We start from the raw sequence: 20,583 nt of genomic DNA, 5'->3' as shown, positions 1-20,583 counted from the left end.
TTTTCCTCCAATTTATAATGCTATAATTATGGGGCCACCCTGCCAGCCCAGATGTTCAGATTTCATACAAATGACCAGCCACTGATGTCACAGACGGTGTGTAATGAAACTAATGATAGTCAACATATGTGCAGAATGACTCAACTTGCACAGACTCACAGTAAATTATCAGCCATTAAAAATATAGAGTCCAAGATGCTGATCCACCATTTTTCTACAGTAGGACAGAACAAACAAACTAAACTCTGATCTAGATATGGACTTTTGGTTTTAATGTCAATTTAGCAGCCAGAGTTTTTCATGCATTTTGGGAGGATGAGGCATGGGAGAGTATTCATTTGGTTACAATCTGCAACTTCACCACTAGGTGCCACTAAATTTAAAATTCTAGTTATAGTTATTATTGCTGCTGCTGTGCATTTTTTGTCTCTATCCCTCTCCTATCAAAGTGTCAGCGCATGGCCACCAACCATGAGCCAGCTTCTTCTTGAGGTTACTGCCTCTTAAAGAAAGTTTTTAGTATGGTCTACACCTGCTCTATATGGAAAGTGTCATGATTTGGTGCTATATAAATGAACTGAACTGAATGTGGGTGGTAATATATTACAATTCACTGAACGAAAGGCACTGAAAACATGTTTTATCAAACAGCTTGTTATGAGTGATATGCATAACACAAGGTTTACGTTTTTGTCTTTGCTCCTCTCACTGCTTTAAAGAGGATCAGGCCCCTTTGGAAAAAGGTTATTTCTGTGCATCAGTTAATAAATAATACATACGCTTGTTTACAAACTTAACTTTGATTGCTGCTTATTTGGAGTATGTTATATTGCATAGAAAAAACATTTTAGGGGTTTTAAAGATATCTGAACAGTGCGTTAACAAAAGAAGAAAAAGAATCACACCTTTTCAGCTTCCTCAGAAAGCCTTTTTATTCAGGTTCAAATTCAGAGTTAATGCCACAGCTGTTGCATTGCCAGTCTGTAAAAGAGTCCCTGAGTCAGAATTAACTCGATTCAGTGACTGTGCAATAGTGCACATCATGCAAAAAAAGGAACCGACTACAGTAAGAAACCATGATTAATTACAAAGTTGGAAAAATGCTTTGTAAGCATCATCTGTGACTACAGCCTTCTGTCTGTGTCCTTAATTAGAAGAGAGGCTTTACTGAAGGTATTTACAGCCCCAAACCTGAAAGGTGAGATAGTGTAGAGTTTACCCAGGAGGCCAGCTCAATTTAAATCTTCTGTTGTAGCTTTTCCATCAGTGGTTTGTTTGGTTGAACACTTGGCCTGTCATTCAAGAGAAAAAGCTATTGCAAAAGAATAGAAGAGCATCTCTGCCATTTCTAAAAGTTAACATCATACTCATCATTTACATTATGTACATATTTATACAGCTTCTCAACATCTTGTGACTTTACAAAAATGTCCTCAGGACATTTGACAGACATGGTTAAGATGTCGTTCAAAAGGTCTACTGCAAAAGAACAGCTAAGTACATCTCTACAGTTTCTAAAAGTGAATGAGACATTCATCATTTACCTTATATACATATTTTCAGTTTACACAGTCTCTACATACTGTCACACTTCAGTGACTTTTTTCCCCCTAATGGAAATTTGTGAATGTGTCACGATGAATGGAGGAGGATGGATGTAAATGTGTCTCTGTGGAAATGGTTTCTGAAAAGATGTAAGGAGGAAACATGTTTAGTGTGGATACTCCCGCCCCTGGTGGTGCTGAGTTATATATATTTTTTATCTGCTGAGTAAACAGAAAAACTCACAAGAATCCAAATAAGTCAAAGGAGTAAGAGTTGTGATTAAATCCTTTAATATTCTCAAGTGTTTTATTTGAAGAAAACATAAAAATAGCCTTAGAAAACAAAACAAGAGCTGACTCGAGGTGCCACTAACCAAATTATTTGAGATTTAAAAAGGAAAAAAGTGGTGTCAATTTGTAATTTGTGTTTGATTCCATTTGTGACTCCAGAAGAAAAAACAACCACAAGTTAACATTTATATTTACTGAATAAAAAACATCCAGTGTAAAAAGTTTTTCTAAATACTTCTTTGAACTTCTTAACATCCTTTCTTTGATTTTGACTGAATGATGGGATGAGTTGTTCTCCATCCATATCTGGTGTGTATATGTTGTGATCAAAGGAAACAAAATCTCTTGAAGAAAATTATAACAAGCTAAGAGACACTTATAGAAGCTTTTAACAAATATTTGAGGTAAAGCAACTAAAAGTATCTTCTTGTAAAAAATGTGAATCCATTACGAACAGAGCTCTTTGTATACAAGAGCCGACTTTCTCCATTCTCATCTCTTTAATTATTAATGTTAAAACTTTAGAACAAGCTACTTGGCAACTAATCCCAGAAACCTGCTTGCTATACCAGAGGAAATCTTTCAATTTTTCAACCATTCACTACCAGGGGGGCTCAATTAGCATCTACAGTTTCACCAAAAAAAAAAAAAAAAAAAAAAAAACAGCACTGTCTATTAAGGCTTGCATGAAATCTGTCTGGGTTGAGAGGAATCTACAGAAAGGACAAAGTACACAACATATTGCTGCTGAGGAGTGATGACCCCCCCCAAAACTTAAACCAACAAATCAAATTTTATAATTAACACTACATGTGGCGTGTGAGAGGAGAGGGGATGCGAACACGGGACAAAATATCCCCTCCATGTCTTGCTACGATTGTTTGCATTTTGAACCAAGTGGCTAGTAACACTGTGAGAGATCCACTGATGTACTGCAGCAGCCGGCGTTTGTTACTTACACTCTGGGCGTGATGGATTTTAAAATAGTGAAATGTATGGAACTGCGAGTGCCCCAGCAATGGCTATGACGCCCAGAGAAACAAAGCACATGGTGTGTAAGCAGCTTTGTTTAACTTATGACAATGTACTGTTAACAAACCAACAACTTCCTTGTGTTCTCTTTAAAAAGATTTGATGCATTCACTTTGGGAATCAAACCAAATGAATGCAGACGCCATGATGCACTGTCATGGAAAGAGGAGGAAGAGGAGGAGGAGGCGGAGTATTCAAACATAACGTGGTTTTTAAGAAGGGGTGGTGAATAAGCAATCCCTCGCCTGAGCAAGCTTGATTTAAGGCAAAGGTTAAAACATCACTACCACACAGTCTATATCAGGAGAGCAAAATTATATGTGAACAGCTGTGAGGCTACGTGAAGACAGTTGGTGACCTTTTTCTGGAATCTGGCTCCACCGTCATTCAACAGCAGGAGGAGAGCGGTCACGTGAAGCAGAACGCTGTGCTGCATTTCAACTGTCAAGACTGGCATCAGAGGGAGGGGAGGTGGTGGGTAGGACCGCCTGTTTTTTTTTCCTGGGATTGCTGGTTGAATTAACATCACATTTAGAGGGGAGGGTGGGAGGGGGGGTATGCAAATTACAATGTATGCAAATTTCTAAGTGTGAAGTAAGTTGAATAGAAACTGGATAATGGGTGTTGGTGCTGCAGGCTACAAATGAAAGCTGTAACAGATGGTAGGTGTCCTTGATAAGGACAGTTTTTACATTCTGAGCCCTTCCTCTAGTTTAACAGACACCAGCCTCTCCAAGACGACGAGATGTTAAGGGGTCAATTTACCAGGATCATGAGATTTAAAAAGAAATTTAAATTCCCCACTTAAACCTTGCTGCTGTATCTAGCCATGGGGATGAAGTAGGATTTATATTTTGAGATCTTTGCCCTGAAACTTCTGCTGCAATGCAATGGAGGTGAATTGTCCATTTCCAGAAACAACGTAACTACTACTAACTACTATAATCCAATCATGTCAACGTGGTGACATGATATAATCAAAAAGTATCCAGAACAGCAGACACTGCTTCTGGAAAGACACACTGCTGTGAAGTCTTTCAAAGATGTGAGCTTGATAGACAACATTTGATTCACCCACACTGTACTGGGCGACAGTAGAGGTTGCAGTAAGGAGCTTTAATCAGATTGTAGGCATATAAAAACCTAAAATATCTGCCTGGCTAGATACCCAGAAACTAAATGGTAAATGTTTTGTGATTTGGGTGAAATGACCCTTTAAGATTAAGAAAACCAGGCTGGGCCTCAAGGCACCGGTTCCCATTACAAGTCCCACTTAGTGGAGGGAGATGTCCTGCATGTTACAGAGTGCTGCTGCGAAAACACACCGCCCCTGGATGGAGGTTAGGGTTAAAAGGATAAGACTGGGATCGACTTGTGTTCTGCGGGCAAAGAGAATGAGCACATCACCGCTCCCTGACTCGCTAATGATGGATGACAGGAAGTGGAGGTAGGTAGCTCAGAGCAGGAAATGGGTCCAAGTGACCTTAAGACAGGTTTGGAGCTTAACCTTGGGTGCTACCAGGATTTAATGGGACTTGAATGGGGATAGTGGGTCGCGAGCTGGATTAAGAAAGATGCAGGGAAACACAGCACTGCATCTCCCCCTCCTTATGTTCTGTGTTACACCAGAGAGCTTGAACTCCAGACCTTTCATGCCCTCTCTCTCTCTCTCTCTCTCTCTCTCATTCTAGTGCCATTAGTATTTCTAACTCTGTTCTCTATTATTGTTTTCACAGCTGGGTCTCCTCCCCTGGCCTGCCAAGTGACTCAACAGTAGGAGGAGAATGGAGTTGGGTAGGGTTGAGACACCGCAGGGTGACTGTACAGCAACGGCCATACAAAGAGAGGAAGGGAGGGGGGGTGACACACTTTAGTTTTCTTTCTTGGCCTCCTGGTTGCCGTAACTGGAACCGGTTTTCTTCACCTCGGTGACCCCTATGAGACGGCGGATAGCTATGGAGGCTGTGGAGAGAACAAAGAGAAAAGAAAGTTAGAAGTGAATGAGGACAAGTCAAATCTTAAAACAACACTGGGGCCTTTCAGCAGCTTCAAGAGACCTTCAGTTTCATTTTGTTTTCTCCCCAAATCAAGTCAAAGAACCTCAGCCTCCTGAGGACGAGGCTCAGTGCAGAGTTTACCTACCTATAATGAGGAAGATAATGAATCCTATGATGAGGAGGGGGGAACCACTGACGGCCACTCCACAAGCGAACTTGATGAGGGGCGAAAGCAGCAGGGTGGCCCAAAACAGGAAGTTCAACAATGTCCATAGCCTGCGATGTGGGATTATTGTGGGTCCGGGGAACTTGCCTTCCTTGTTGTAAGTTTCCTGCAAGGCATCCTGAGCAGGACAGAAAGTTAGAATTAGTTATGATTAGCTTGGACTGTATTATTGAAGTGTGTGCCGGTGCCAATGATGACGACGATCATGATGATGAAGGACGTCTCGCTCACATTGTGATTACAGTTTGTGCTTTTAATGTCAGCTTCCTCAGTTTACCTTCTCCTGGTAGAGCTTGTGGAGCCAGTTGGCACACTCTTTCTCATCATCTGGTATATCCTCCACGGGGAACCGCCTGGTTGGGAAGAGTTAGAGAACATATATGAATTAAATTATATTTTTAGTGTCATACACAGAACTTGTTTTTTGTTTGTTTTTCTTCTTTTTAGTGACTTGATTAGAAGACTCATAACATAATTGTTCTGCATGTTTAAAAGGTCATGATCACTCAGTACAGCAAGAAAAATATATATCTTGTTTCTGGTCTGTTATGGCAGTTTCTCACCACTAGGGGACTCCCCTCACCTAAAACTGACTTCCACGCTGCACCATGGATCATCTGCTTTTGTGCTGAGTGGTGTGTTTTGCAGACTCTAGTCTACTCAACCATGTAACCACAAAACTACAACTACAAGTATTTGCCAGTTCTCTCATTTTCCTGCTCCTAGTTTTTCCACTATAGTTCTCTAATTCTCAGCGCTTCACAGGCATTTCTGTGCAAGACAACCTGTTCTGTTTCCATATCAGCTCTTTACTCAGGAGGAGTGTTCTGGCCGAAGTTATTGTTCTGAAACCATAAACGTGCTGGGAAACCAGCCAACATTTTGAGTGTTCTCACTGTCGCTTTCATTGTAATGGGACAAAAAAATGCAGTTGGTAGGAAGCCAAAAGGTTCAAAATACATCATTTCCACTTGAAGAAACGGTACAGCTGGCAGTGTAATGCACCATTATTGCTGATGATTCAAACGTAGATGGACGGTACTGGTGGCACTCACCTTACACTCATGTCAGCTTTGTATTTCTTGCCGTTGACGATGCCCAGCAGCGTGGGAGTTTGGTTGTCTTTGAAGTTGAGAGTCACATCGTACACAGCAGTTACTGCAAGAGAGAAAATACAGATTAAAACCAAAAGACTTGTGTGTTTTGAGCATGATGAAACTTGTGTGTGTGTGTCGACCCTACCTGTGCCTTTGAGACACTGCAGCGTGGTGGTGAATCCTTTGGTTCGGGGTAGCAGGTGGTATTTTAGCTTGGGCAGGCCTTTACTCTCTGCAACCTGATTACTGATTTGGTGCTTCGTCTCTGTAAAGCGGGTGCCCTCGCAATACAGCAGAAACTGTGGAGGGAGAAGAGCTGTGTTTATACCCTACATACACCTATAAAGAAGAATCACATAGACTTGAGGTGACCTCTTTTCTCCTGTCCCATCCACTACCCTACTTCTGCTTGGTTGAATTACAGATCAGGTTCACCTTAATCTAACACTATCCTTTCAAAATAAAGCCACTCTTATTTCAAGAGGGAAGTGGACGACAAAAAAAAACTGTTATTAGCGGAGGCCTAATGTTTCACTTCAGGGGTAATTAGATCAACTGCTGATCTGCCTAATCTCAGCCGTGAACTGGTTGAGTCACGGCGAAAATCTGTCACACAAGGTGTCTTCACGCCATTAGTAAAGGTGTACGACGCACAGCAGGACCTGCTGCCACCAGGTAAGATGATAATTGTAAGTCGCTTGCTTATTTAAAAACAGAAAAGAGCCGTTTTATCCTCCCAAAGCAGAGTGAAAGCCTCCTCTCATTGTTTATGCACAGCAGGGAGTCCAGTTCATGAGGTTTCATAAAAACACACACCCTCCTGTGGAGAGATTTTAAATACAGCTGGTGCACTGTGAACCTGTCTGTATATCACCACTGAGATCAACCTACTTAAGAGGAACTGGGTCAAACGGCAGAATCTGGAGTTCCTCATATTTTTCCTGTTAAACTTAAAGAACTGACATGGAGAACAACTTGGATCTTACCTTTGGCAAGTTAACGACTGAGATCTGGGAACACGAGCTCTCATATAGTCTTAGAGGTGTTTAATAAGCTCACAGGTTGGTCAGACTTGACCAGAAACTAGAAAAACAGTAATACCAATACCCAAACTTCTCAATGTAAATGGTTTGCAGGCCAACTTTCTGGATGACCTTTGATTTGAAGTAGTGAGTACACTGATCAGAATCAGTACAAATGATGGGTAAGCTACAAAAATGAGACCTAACTTGCAATCAACCAGAATTTTCCTTTAACTGGATAAACCCCTTTACCCACATTACACATTTATAACCCTGATGAGTCAATTCTAAGAGGATCTTTCACAATCTTCACTGGGCTACTGAGCTAGAGTTGAACAGATATTTGTGCACATGGACGTGTAGCAGCATGAAAATGAATCAAAGCAAAATGCTACACTTAAAAAGAAGACAGATGAACACAGTATTTCTGACGTGTACCTACCCACATACATTCAGGATAGTCCTTGAGCCTGCTCAGTCCTTTGAAGACAGTCTTTCGGTCCTCTTCCCACTTTCTCTTGCAGAAGACTATTTCTAAGAAGTACCAGGTCCAGCCAATCAAAGGTACCTTCAGTAGCTCATGTTTGGCTAGCACTTTTGAACTCTAGAAAAGGAGGACAGGCATGCGTTTTTACTGATGAAGCAAGGATCTACCATAGTAAGGATTGAGAAGTCCAACTCGGTCGTTAAGAGCTTGTTGTTGTTGTAAGAGGTTTTTTTTTTTGGGAATTGCAACCTCATTTTTCTACAGTACTGACCCCTAGCACGCCAAATCTTTCACACATGGTCCAGCCACACAGGAAGTCGATCTCAAAGTTGTGGTTAAGGATGACGATGACATGTTCTTTGCCAAACTTGTCCACCGTAGCCTGGTCGGTGTATAGGGTGCAGTCTGTGCCCGACCACCACTCCAGCAACATCACCAGCTCTGCACAGAGATGACAACACACGTCAAGTGTCTTGGGAGGAAACTGACAGCACTTCATTCACAGTATGGAATAAGTGAAAAAGGTTTAAGCTTTAGACACTCCTCTGTGTTCCTGATTAATATATCTGATTTATTAGTGACAGCCCCACAGCAAACTCTGCAGCTTAACAGAGTGGTTCAGCCTATTTTAGATCATTATTTTGATGTTTGTCTGCGTGTCAGCTGCTCTCTTTGAACCCTTAGTCAGGCATTTGCAGCAAAACTCACTGCACACTCCACACCCAGTGGTTAGTGGAGCCCTGGTGACATTTTGGAGGATCTAGCAGACCCATTTTTGTCTCAGAGCTAAAAAGAGACGTGCATTCATCAGGTGGCCAGGTCGAGTGTGACGCCACGTTACCAGGTGCCTTTTAAAGTGAACATTTTGCATACAGACAATATAGAAGTATCTTTCTACTCACGACTCCAGAGGGAGTAGGAGAGCCGGCAGTTGATCCTACGATATAGCTGCTTGTTGATCGGCCAGAGGATGCAGGTGCAGAGCTGAATGAAGTTTATGATGAGGCCGCTCACCACAAACACAAAGCCCATCAGCAACTGCAGGATGAACAGGCTCTTCAGGTAGGCCAACAGAACCATGGCTGAGGAGCCTGGAGAGCTGAGTAGGCTCCTCTCTATACACTACGACCAACCTGAGAGAGAGGGCAGAGAGAGAGAAGAGGTCACACCACAGCGATGGAAAAACCTTTAATGAGAGATGTGGGGAAAGAGTTGGGTCTGTCTGGTAGCGTTTCTTACCACGGTGGATCCTTTTACAAGCCGCGTTTACACGGTCCTTCAGCCAATAATACAGACCTGATGAAGAAAGCAGAAAGGAGGTTGGCAGATGTGACATAAAACATAAAAAGGCTACAGTACAGTGTCGTTACAGCAAAATTCAATTAAGCGCACTGTGCATGTTTCATCAAACAGTCTGAACTGTGTGTAATGACAGAAACAGCCTTCATGATTCTTAATGTGGGTGGTACGTTAACATAAACCACAAGATAAAAGCTGCGATAGCATGGCTCAAACTGCAGAGCACGCCTTGATACGTGATTAGATTAGATTTCACTTTATTATCATTTTTTTCACTTCTTTTCACTTTATAAACATATTTTTCTGAATGTGTCTTGAAGGTGTCCAAAGATGTACATTGTGGCAAAAAAATAAAGAGCATGGTTATTTTTTGTGGCCGTTTGACCTGAGTCTGACCTTTCACAAAGACAAAGCAATCTACATTTTACACACAACAGTTACAAAAACAGAATACTTGAATACAGCCAGTTACATTTTAGTGCATCGAGATTCTGCATAGCTTCAGAATTTATATTCTACAAATAATAATAAAAATAAAGACAGAAAACAAGACTTCACCTTCCTACACAGTGACGTAGTCTTAATACTGAACCCAAACACTGCCACACTATGAAGGACAGTGTTTAGAGTATTCTTCTGCATGAAGATTCAAAAACATGAAACCTTTCTGCTTCTCTCTTTTTGGGTGTTGGACAGACAAATTAAGAAAATGTGAAATATAATCAGCATTTTCTCTGTTTTGTAACATTTCATAGACTGAATGATTAACTGGTAAAGTAATTGATTAATTAATCACACCAATTATTATGAGCTGTAGCCCAAATGCACCATAGTGCCTCACAACAGGCCTGTTTGTGTCTGTGCTTGTAGGAGTTTCTGGTGTTAAATTTCCCCTCGGCGAGGATGTTGTGATGTTTGTCTCACTCTGCAACAGACCGGTTCCCATGTTTGTGCAAAGCATGCTGGGACAGGCTCCACCCCTCCTGATATGTTTATCCTGCATTACATGAGCTTGATTAAGCGCTGTCACAATAACACTCAAAACTAGGGACGCACTGAAATGAAAATTTTCGGCTGAAACCGAATAAAAATTAAATGGTTGGCCGACTACCCAAACCAAAACCGAATATGAAATGCGGTTGTTAAATTTTCCACTTTTTTTTTTTACTATTGCATAAATAGCCTAGAATAAATTTGTAGACATGTTTTTTCAAAGAAAGTAAATGTTTATTTAATATCCTTCAAATATTCCAGTAGAATTTCCAGTTAGTATAATTATTATTTCATTTATACTGTTAGAAAGCCCATGTTGTTTTAATCACTGTTAATTTGTTCTTGAAAGAAATACTATTTAGTTTTAGTTAGATTTCCGGTGAATTTCCATTTTTCCCACGTTCATGAACGCATCATAGTCATTCCGACGGTCATTGAACGCACCTCGCATGTGTGAGACGCCATAGTTTATATAGCTCCGCTAAAGAGCAGTGTATGATGTATTTCTTGCCTGTGTTTTTCCTATATCCTGCATCGTGGGTTTATTGTGTGTGAATGAGAAAAGAATCAGCAACCCTGGCCAGATCACCGCGCACGTTGTTTCATTGTATCAATTGCGTCACGCCACTATTCGGCCTTACTATTCGGCCTTACTATTCGGCCACTTCACCGAAAGCCGAAATCTACTTTTGGGCCATTTTCGGCCGAAAATTTTCGGTGGCCAAATTTTCGGTGCATCCCTACTCAAAAAAAACACAAAGCATTTTTGTTCAGTGCGAGCACATACCGCCCAGCCTTGAATGGACTGTTCCCACATCTGCACCAAAGCCCATTAAAGTGTAGGTCAAGCCAGCGTTAAGCTGTTCTGAGAACCATTTCTAATCCGAGTTGTTCTTCTGTGTGGCGATCTGTGGACACCCGATCCACTTTTCGACTGATGGCCGGGTCTCCACCCACTTTGTTTTACATTCTAACTTTCTCCATTTTTTTTGTGACAGCATCAACTGTTGATATTAAAGTACATGGATAAAAACATGTACAGTTATAAAACCACAAATATTGTTAATCCAAGTTATTATTCACATGAGATCATTGATTTCTGAAACATAACATGAATGAAAATCCAGTCTGAAACCAGAACAAGTGCAACAAGGGACAAGTTCAACTCATTGTGGAAGGTGAAGTTGTGTTGTTGTGCTCACATTTATGATACAATTAAACTGTGCAGTGCTGGCAACAGTACAGTACAGTCACCTGCTTTCACTGCTACAACTGTGTCAGCAAACCAGCAAAAAAACAAGAGGCCGTCTTGTACTTGGTTTTTTAGAACAACAGCATGCATGCAAGACAACAAGGGTCAGACATGGATATTGTGTGCCTGTGTGTCAGACGTAGCACTATTTAACCACACGGAAGTCTCTTGTTTGCATTGCGTCTCTAATGACTACTTTCTTGTTTTACTCAAATATTGTCTTGTGTATTGTGTCTTGTGTTTTCAGAGGATTAACAACACAAAACAAACGGAATGGATGACTGGGAGCAAAGGACAATAAAAACTATATTCACAGCCGTCCTTTCGCTCTGCATCACCTTCCTTAAAGTGCTACTTCCTTAAATGACAAACCAAGCAACCTTAAATGAAGCCACATAGTTGACACGTGGCCAGTTCATCGTGGGTAGGCAACAAGTCTCTAGTGCAATCAATCCATCTCAAACACTGTAACACAATACACAGAGAAACAAAGTGGGCTGAGTGTGAAGGAAATAAAGTCTTACATGCACATCCACAAAAGTTCAGCTCAGTCTCTCGGCTCGGGCAAACCAACACATAAATGTTTCTAAATCTCTGTAGTTCGAACACGCGGTGGTGTTGAAATACTGACACGTGTGCATGTGTGTCATCTATCACCTGAGGAATCTGATTATCGCCCCAAACGTTAACAGTTGTCGTCGCATCATGTTACAGATGTGACCTTTGTTCCCACTGGGAGGGGTAAAGTTACGCTATTGAACTTTTCACTTGTGGCTCCTGTAACATATTTTGGGATCAGTGAGGACAGTGTGTAGTACATACACAGTTCAACGGCTAGTACATGTAGATTTGTTTCAGTCAGCTTGAACAGGATGAGAAACAGACTGTTCTGTTGAAATATTTCTCAATCAGTTCCAAGAAAGTTACTCTAACTGATAACACTACTACTGCATAAGCTTAAGGCTCCAGTGTGTAAGATTTAGGGAGCTCTGTGTACAGAATATAATATAATATAATATAATATATTATTCATAACCATGTTTTCATTCGTGTATAATAAGATTTGTTGTGTTTTTATAAACTTTGAATGACACCATGGCCCTGCCATGTTAAACCGCCATGTTTCTACAGTAGCCCTGAACAAACAAACCAAACACCGGCTCTACAGAGGGCGTTTCTCACATGTTTCACCACTAATGCTTGGGGTTTCAGTTGCAAACTGATTCCAAATTATGATTTTATTCATTAAAATCGTTTCCCTCAGAGCTTATAAATCCTTTTCTCAACAGTTAAGCACTGCATAAATTCGCTTAAATTCACAAGACGACTAGAAGGTAGAAACAGCTAGCTCACTGTTAAATGATTAAAAAAAAAAAAAAAGGATGGAAACACCATCGATATGCTGAAACACCTTTCTACACAACAACAACGCCTTTTATTTGACACCCTATGCAACAAAGGGTAAGTATCTTATGTTATGAAGGACTTTTTCTTTGGCTTAACAAAACTAAATGAAGATTAATTACAACTACAGGTAACTCTCAGGCAAACTGGTTTCTAATTAAACAGCAGTTAAACAGTGGTACTTATGCAAACAATATAAGGGAATCCACAAAGAATCTGACCAATAAACAGAATCAGTTATGGTATTGTATCAATAAAATCTTATTAATTCCCATCTCTAATGCGCACAAGGTACACACATTGTGCATTTGATGTGTTAAACTGATTAAATTTGAAGCTCAATGACCAACTTTGCTGCTGAAGCAACTCTGTGTGACAGTTCAGACAGATTTCCAAACACGCCATGAACTTTGTCCTGATTTTCTTCCAGTCTGTTCTGCATCAGGACATTCAGTCACTTTAACCTGAACATAGAGTGCCTATATACCTCTAAAGTCTATATGTGTCTAAAATACTGCCATCTTTATGTGCATTCAGGCTTCCCTTTGTAAAAATCACCTAATCGGCAGCATTCAACATATATTTTTTAAAGTTAGTCCATCTTAAAAAGTATATTCTTATATTCATCTTTATTCTTTCATTTAATCTTTTTGAGCGTGTTATTATTGTACACAGCGCCAAGCAGAAGCGACAGCGCGGCAGGCTGTAAACTTTACAAACCGAGTCTTGTCTCAAAATGACAACCACAAAACTCAGTATGATGGGAGGAAAATAGAAACAGGGAACAGCGTGCATTGATGCACTCGAGTTGTACACGTCATCGACACGCCATTCACTGAGACTGAACGTCCGGCTGACAGACATTTGGACCAATTTATTTCCTAAAAGTATGTGCACTGACTGTCTACACTGTTTTTAAATTACTTCAAAACTGATGATGTTTCTTTGTTTTGACTCTTTGGCTGACGTAAACCATCATACTGTCTTTACTGCGATAAGCAGATTTTGGCCAATAATATCAGCCTGCTCTATATAAGGCTTTACAAAAACAGTATATCAACTACTGTAATGTTGATAATTACAGCTTTTCCAGTAACTGCAATAATAAAATACTGCACATGATGTCACGTCAGTCCCAGAGAGGCTACCAGACTGAAAAGAGACTTGACACAGTTGTAGGATTCTCTCTCGGTTACTCAACATCCCTCAATTCACCAAAATTCAACAAAACACCACGGCAGTGTAAATCTTATATTGGAGGTGAACAGATCAACAACTGTGTTTCTCAGCTTAACTGTGACTGATTGGATAAGTGCTCCTTTACAGGTATCCAGTTCAGTATTGAGATGAGGCAGTAAAAACACATTTTGATCCCACCCTCGCTCATTCTCATTCTCCACCCTAAAATAAAATCAAAAGATCACAGCCCCATGACTTCATCGTAATATTACACTAATCAAATAAATCAACTCTTCCCTGTAGTGTGGTGATTTTACCAAACTTCAGGCACTCTCTTGATAAGAATATTTGCCTTGGACTGATGTTCAATAGTCTCGTATGACAAATTGAATAAAAGCAAACACTGGGTTTGACCATGAAAACAGCCAGTGGAGGGCAACGCCCACCTGTGACCCCACTCAGCCTGGAGGGAGGATTAGACACGCTGACTGGGTTAAAGCTGCTTAAAGGCTGGACAGCTGCTTCTGTATCACCTGAATACAGCTTCTGCTTGCTAGGAGTCTATGTGGCTATATGTTGAAGTGTTCAGTAAAAGACATCAACTAAATACTAGCACACATCTTGGCAGGCGCCACACCTCTGTCATTTTAACTGTAATAACTTCATTTGGTTTGCAAAGGTCTGCACTGTGGTTAGTGCACTGTGAAAGGCTGAGTTATGCACTGCGCTGTGCTGACTTCCATATTTTACAAGTCCTATTAATAAATCTGGCGTCCTTCCTCGTCTAAACCACCTCTCTCACATTTAACTTACCAGTAGACATAGTAGGCCATTGCCATAAGCACCAATGCCCCACAGATCCCAGTGAAGATCATCACAGCCCCCTGGTTCAGCATTTTGGCTCTTGGTATGTCACCAAATCAAAGCCAGAAAAAAAGAAATAAAAACATACAGAAAAGGCCTGCAGAGAGCAGTGGACAGTCACAGGCTGTCCTGCTTCACAGCCATGATAATCCCACAAAACGAGAGAGGGAGATTATGATGATGGCAGCAAGAACACAGCCAGATCCTGCTGAAAGAACTGCCCAATCAGCACAAGAGGTTAATGAGAAGAAAATAATTTCCTATCAACCCCCCAAAAAATTATTTTTTGGTGAGATCAAGTGCAAAAAGAAGCCGCAAAATCTCCCAAAAGGCCCCTGAGGATTCTCGTACTAAGAGACAACTAAGAGATGCTAGGAAGTCTGAAAGATGGCTCACTTCTGGGAGGAGGGAGGCACACACGAACTGTACGCAGTGTCTTACATGAATTCCCATCCTCTAATCCAGTGGATCAGATTAGTGCTAATTAGCAGGCTATGGGCACCCTGGATATGTCACATTTCATTAACATTAACGAAGGAGGCCGGGCTCTCTCTCATACCAGGGTGGAGTTAGCAAAATGGCATCTGGAGTTTCTTGCCTCACCTTGCCATTGGCCACCTGTTAGTAAGACGTGGTATTAAGTAGAAGTGATAACCTCAAAGAGAGGGCTGACGGTTTCCTTAAGCAACTCTCCGTGTGTGTTGCCAAGCTCTACTTTGTTTCTTTTTGATCAAGTGTAATTAACAGTACAACCCAAAAGCCAGCAGAACTCAACGGTATCTATTCTTCATCCTCTTGAAAGCACCACGCAGAGATGACAAAAAGGGCGAGTGTGCCTTTGGGTTCGTATAAAGAGCTATGGCCAAATGTGGTTCAGACAAGCTGGCAGAGAGATGCAGAAATAAACTCAAGCATTTACTGAAGCAAATAGGTGAAAGGTTAGCGCGCAGTCCTGAGGGCTTGCCACCGGGCATTAGAGCCAAATATAAATACGTTGTGATAGCTGGACAATGAAGGTCATTCACGATTCAAAGCATAAAGTGCTCTCATTCCTGCACACAGCACCGCTGAACTGAACTCAACACTAACTTCAGTTGTGTGTTAGTTCCTCTTGGGAAGTAAAACATAAAAACTGAACGTGTATTAAATTCCTTTGATTGTGAACATGTAAACACAGGCCAGAAACCACAGACTAACATGGAGGATGATAGACCAGCAGAGATTTAACCTGCACTTGCATGCCCAGGTTAAATGCAAGCTTTGGCAATACTGGATTTCTGTTTATGAGATAAGGTCACTGTCATGGCATTTAATTGTTCCTACAAAGCACATATCATCTCATCTATAAAGATATATTTTTTTTGGCCTTTTCAAGCTTTATGTTCGATAGAGACAGGTGAAGAGTGACAGGAATGTGGGGAGAGAGAGACGGGGAATGACGTAGGAAAGAGCCACAGGTCGTGCTGCTGCAGCAACGACTGAGCCTTCCTTCGTACATGGGGCGGTTGCTCGACACTGAAAACTCACTAAAGATCTTTGCCTTTAGGTGACATAGTAGTTATTACAATGTAGTGAGTGAATGTAGTTTATTCCTCAAGGTCTGTCTAATCAAAGCTACTTTCCAGAGATCAGAAATGCAGTTACTTTGAAAAAATGTGAGTTTGATATTGAGAAACTCTTTAAAATGAGTCACGATTTTAGTAGCATTGATATTTTTTTATGATGATTTTTGCTGTGGTCTGTACCAAACAAGCATTGTTCCTTACATCTGGATATGATCTGCAGGCTGGGTTTGGATATACTGCATTTAGCCATATTGAGAATATGAAGGTATTTTGATTAACTCACTCAGGTAAAATGGGCTCTGGACGTAGCCACAGTGATAAACTGATAAAGCTCAAGGATATATAAAGCATTTCTTGTTGTCAGCAAAATAATATGACTGATGGCAAGAGGAGGGGAGGTTAATTAATGGGTGAAATTGCCAGACTGCTCGAGCATGAATGCTCGCAGTTACTTTGCAGTTAACCAGATGGTCACAAAAATGATCAGGTTAACAAAATTGCACATTGCTAGCGTGGGATTACAGTCCGAGATGGAAGTGCTCAGATAAAGGTTTATCTGTACATGTGTCAAAGTCCTATAGGGCAATACTAGCAAGACTTGATTAGCTGATAAAGAGTTCAAAAGGTTACAACATAGAGTGACAACAGTCACACGCCGCTGGACCTTGAACCATCAGTTTCTTCAATTAACACCCATATGTATGATTTAGCGGTATAAGTTTTGAGGTAGATGCATGTCTTATGATTCAGCACATCACTTCTGTATGGACTCGTGTTTAAGAGGATAAAAGTGTTGTAACACATTGTAGTTAGTTCTGCATAAAAAATATGACTGACTTTACTTAAAAAGGTCCAGTGTTTCAGTGATAAGATTCATGGGGCAGTATTTACTATTCAGATATAATGGTAGACATAGAACATGCAAGTATGTTTCCATGAACTACTACTGCTGCTGCTGCTGCTATCTAAGCATGAGCATTTTATTTTATATTTTCGGCTTCAAAACGGCACGTCAGAAACCTGATCACTCGTGCTCTGTCCATTCTTCACAGAGACATTGGTTAAACCGCTCTATTGCTACAGCAGCCCAGAAGAAACCGAGACAAACTAAGCATTGGCTCTAGATTGGTCAAATAATGTTTTTGGCACATTTCACAGACATCACAGTTCAGTTGGAAGGAGAGGGTGAGGTGAAAGGGTTGCAATCAGTAGAAACGAGACCCCAGATGCCATTAAATGCTCACCCTCTCCTTCCAAGCTTGTAAAAAAAAGCTCTGGCTGCCAAAATCACATTAAAAATAAAAGTCCATATCTAGATCTGGGTTTGGTCTCTCACTGTAGATCTAAAGGGCTCATTATAAGAGAGCAAAAACACACCGATTCTTATTTTCAGATGACCGTACACTAGTGGAAACATACCAATAAATACTGTATATATATATATAATTACTCCTAAATCTCAAACACTGGACCTTCAATAAAAGATTTCTCACCGTACATTATTAGTTGTAATTAATGTGACCTACATGTTTTTTTTATCTGATTAACTGTCTATCAGGAGCTCCGGCAGTCAGCAAGATGAAGTCATGATTACCACCAATCAGATCAGATCAGAGTCAAGCAGCAATTATCTAAGAGATTACAATTTAGATGAGCAGCTAGCGCTGGGTATCGGTACTCAAGACTTTTTAGGTATCGACCGAAACAACCCGGTACCAAGTAGTATCGAAACTGGGCCTGTCAGGCGATACCTGCAATCGGTTCTTTTTGTACCCAGATCAAGAAAAAAAAAAAACCTACCGTTTCTATGGTTTTGCTCGCAGCCAATCACCACAAGCGTTCTGCGATTCAATGCGCTGTTTTATTGGTCCACCAATAGTTTGTATGGTGGTAAAGCGGGTTCAAGCCATGTGCAGAGTTGGCTGGTTATCATTGGTGACATTTACGCAACCGATTTGCTTTCTTATTTTCACATGATTAATATTAAATCAAGCTGAAAAAAGTATCTGATGAAGTAGTCGGTTCGTATCGGTATCATGTTAAGGGTACTGGTATTGAAATTTTTTAAATGATACCCAGCCCTATGAGCAGCTATTCATGTTGGCCATTCATCAGATACTGTAACTAATAATAACACACACAACCTTGTAAGTTATTAGTACTGTCCATGCTGCATGTTCCTAACAAGAGGCTCCACAATATCTCACACATCTGAGGCTGTAGTCTAACTCCAGCTTGCACAAAGCAGCAGTCAAATTGCTTTAAAAAACACTGTATGGGGTGATCACACACTTGCCTGCCACGCTGTGCTCGCCTCGTTGGTTTAAATTAAGGCTCAAGCCTAAAGTTAGCTTTGTGTGAGAGAGCCGCAGACTTCAATGAACTTCAGTAACCTTTACGTCTGATGTGTGTGTGGTGCGACACAGTACGCGAGGTGACATGAAGGCAGCCGTACAGTGAATTAACTCACAGACACTTCACTGTACACAGTTTGTAGTTTTACAGCTCAATGCTTCAACACTGAGACACATAATGTGCACCAGTGCGGCGTGGCTAGCTTCAAACTAGCCAGCATGCAGCTTGTGTCTCACCGGTGACTTGGCTTATCGTTTGACACATGTCTCCAGCTGCACACATCATCCAAAAATAAAATTTAATTTAACGTGTCTTGTGTTTGCTGTTGAGACTGTGGTGACTAAGTTAGCCTGAACCTGACGTGTGTGTGTGTGTGTGTGTGTGCAGCACAAGGACACGCTGCTAATGAAGCTAAGTTATACAAAAGGTGGTAGTTGTGTTTAAGCAGGAGGACGGAGTGAGCTATTTTAGCTTGTTTCAGTGCTAATGTGTGTCAAACCTGCTCCTCCACACACACACAGGCATCACCTGTACTCCACTGACCCGTGTTTGCTGTGTGTGCTAACGGCGTGCTATGCTACTGAGCCGGGCTAGCGCTAGCAGTCAGAGTCTTACCTGAATATTTTCCACTCAGGAGCCGCAGCGACGTGATAAGATGTGCTGACACTTCAGTCAGCCCTTTCTGCTCTTCAGGAGGCGTAAAATAATCTCTGTTAAAATGAGATTTAAATCTTTACTTGTAGCTGAAAGGCAATGAAACAAAAAATGACTTGGAGCTAATGCGATTTTGCAAGAGTGCTATTGTTTGTCAGCTGAAGCTCCACATTTCCTCAAAGCCCATCTGAAGGTAGCATGCCCTACATCCGGTCCGGCCCCTCATTCATTCTCACACTAATCATTAAAATAAACAATATATATATATATATTTTAAAACAACACAAGTTAAAGTGCAGGAAAAAGTAGTATATTTACTAAAATAGGCCGTATATTATATAGGTATATATATTCCTGTCACTACTTTAGATTAATTCATAAAGCAGGTTAAACTTGAACAATTCACATTTTAAATATATTATCTGTGCAAATACCTCAGTTTGAGATGTTAAACATGGATCTAACATGGTACACATCTGCAACTTCAAGAAAACAAAGCATTACAAAAAACAAACTGAATAAAAGAACAATTTTAGACATCAACTATTATCATGATTATCATTTGGGTTGTTACAAGTGAAACAAATCAGGGTAATGATTCTTTATAGATTACATATATATACTACTTAGATTCATTCATAAAGCAGGTTAAACCTGAACAAAATCATAATTTATCTCATGTTTCAATTTAATGTGCCAGATAGAGACATTAAACCCCCAGTATCCAAATCATATAAAATATATATCAAATGTAATCCACATACTATCTGGAACATGACAGCCCAAATGGGATGTACAGTATATTATAACAGTCATCCATTATATATAACAGATTAGTCTAAAATATATATATTATGAAACATTTTGTCCTTTATTGCACTTTATATTGAACACCATATTTAATTCATTATTCCTGATCTAACATGTGTAATGGAGCATAATGCATTAAGTTTTTAAGACATATTTTGTCTTGAATCTCAACCTTACCCAGACAGTGTCATGTCATTAAAGTAATTTAATTCCCTGCATAGGTTTGCATAATCAACTTTAGACCTCTTTAGCCCTCTGCTGGTGTTTTTGCATAGCTGCAGCACAAGTTGGAGGTAAGACAAGTGGAGGAAGCTGGTACACACATGAGCCCTCACAGGCTGTTATTGTATGACAAATCTGTTATGTCTGTGACATGGCAATAACAGAAGCATCCCCTTTTAAGTAAATGAAACCTGTAGTTTTGCCTCCTGGTCACAGAGTGGATAGTGTGCACAAATATTTGCTTCCAGTGTTCAGGTTGCACTTAGGCAGACATGTTGGCATGTCTGGTT

General features: G+C 40.6%; 1 protein-coding gene across 1 annotated transcript; it reads right to left on the bottom strand.

Moving 5' to 3' along the window:
• Positions 1 to 1,818: 1,818 nt before the first annotated feature.
• agpat3 (1-acylglycerol-3-phosphate O-acyltransferase 3) lies at positions 1,819 to 19,481 on the bottom strand. The gene is made up of 10 exons (XM_019277561.2): positions 19,223 to 19,481; positions 8,936 to 8,992; positions 8,599 to 8,829; positions 7,968 to 8,137; positions 7,652 to 7,813; positions 6,333 to 6,486; positions 6,146 to 6,248; positions 5,368 to 5,443; positions 5,010 to 5,208; positions 1,819 to 4,829 (listed from the first exon to the last, which is right to left on the bottom strand). The coding sequence occupies exons 3-10, from the start codon at positions 8,774 to 8,776 to the stop codon at positions 4,738 to 4,740; spliced, it is 1,134 nt and encodes a 377-aa protein (XP_019133106.1). The 5' UTR covers positions 8,777 to 8,829; positions 8,936 to 8,992; positions 19,223 to 19,481; the 3' UTR covers positions 1,819 to 4,737.
• Positions 19,482 to 20,583: the final 1,102 nt, after the last annotated feature.

This window comes from Larimichthys crocea, chromosome XVIII, assembly GCF_000972845.2.
Source record: "Larimichthys crocea isolate SSNF chromosome XVIII, L_crocea_2.0, whole genome shotgun sequence".
Classification (NCBI taxonomy): Eukaryota; Metazoa; Chordata; class Actinopteri; family Sciaenidae; genus Larimichthys; species Larimichthys crocea.
The sequence above is the reverse complement of the archived record's forward strand: the minus strand, read 5'-3'. Positions and strand labels throughout refer to the sequence as shown.

What these genes read in the sequence shown, in the direction of transcription:
- agpat3 (XM_019277561.2), bottom strand. Translation starts at nt 8,776, where the DNA reads ATGGTTCTGTTGGCCTACCTGAAGAGCCTGTTCATCCTGCAGTTGCTG. An exon ending in AAAGATTTGGCGTGCTAGGG is followed by an intron (nt 7,814 to 7,967) that starts GTCAGTACTGTA and finishes CTCCTTTTCTAG; the next exon opens with AGTTCAAAAGTGCTAGCCAA. An exon ending in GCAGTGTCTCAAAGGCACAG is followed by an intron (nt 6,249 to 6,332) that starts GTAGGGTCGACA and finishes TCTCTCTTGCAG; the next exon opens with TAACTGCTGTGTACGATGTG.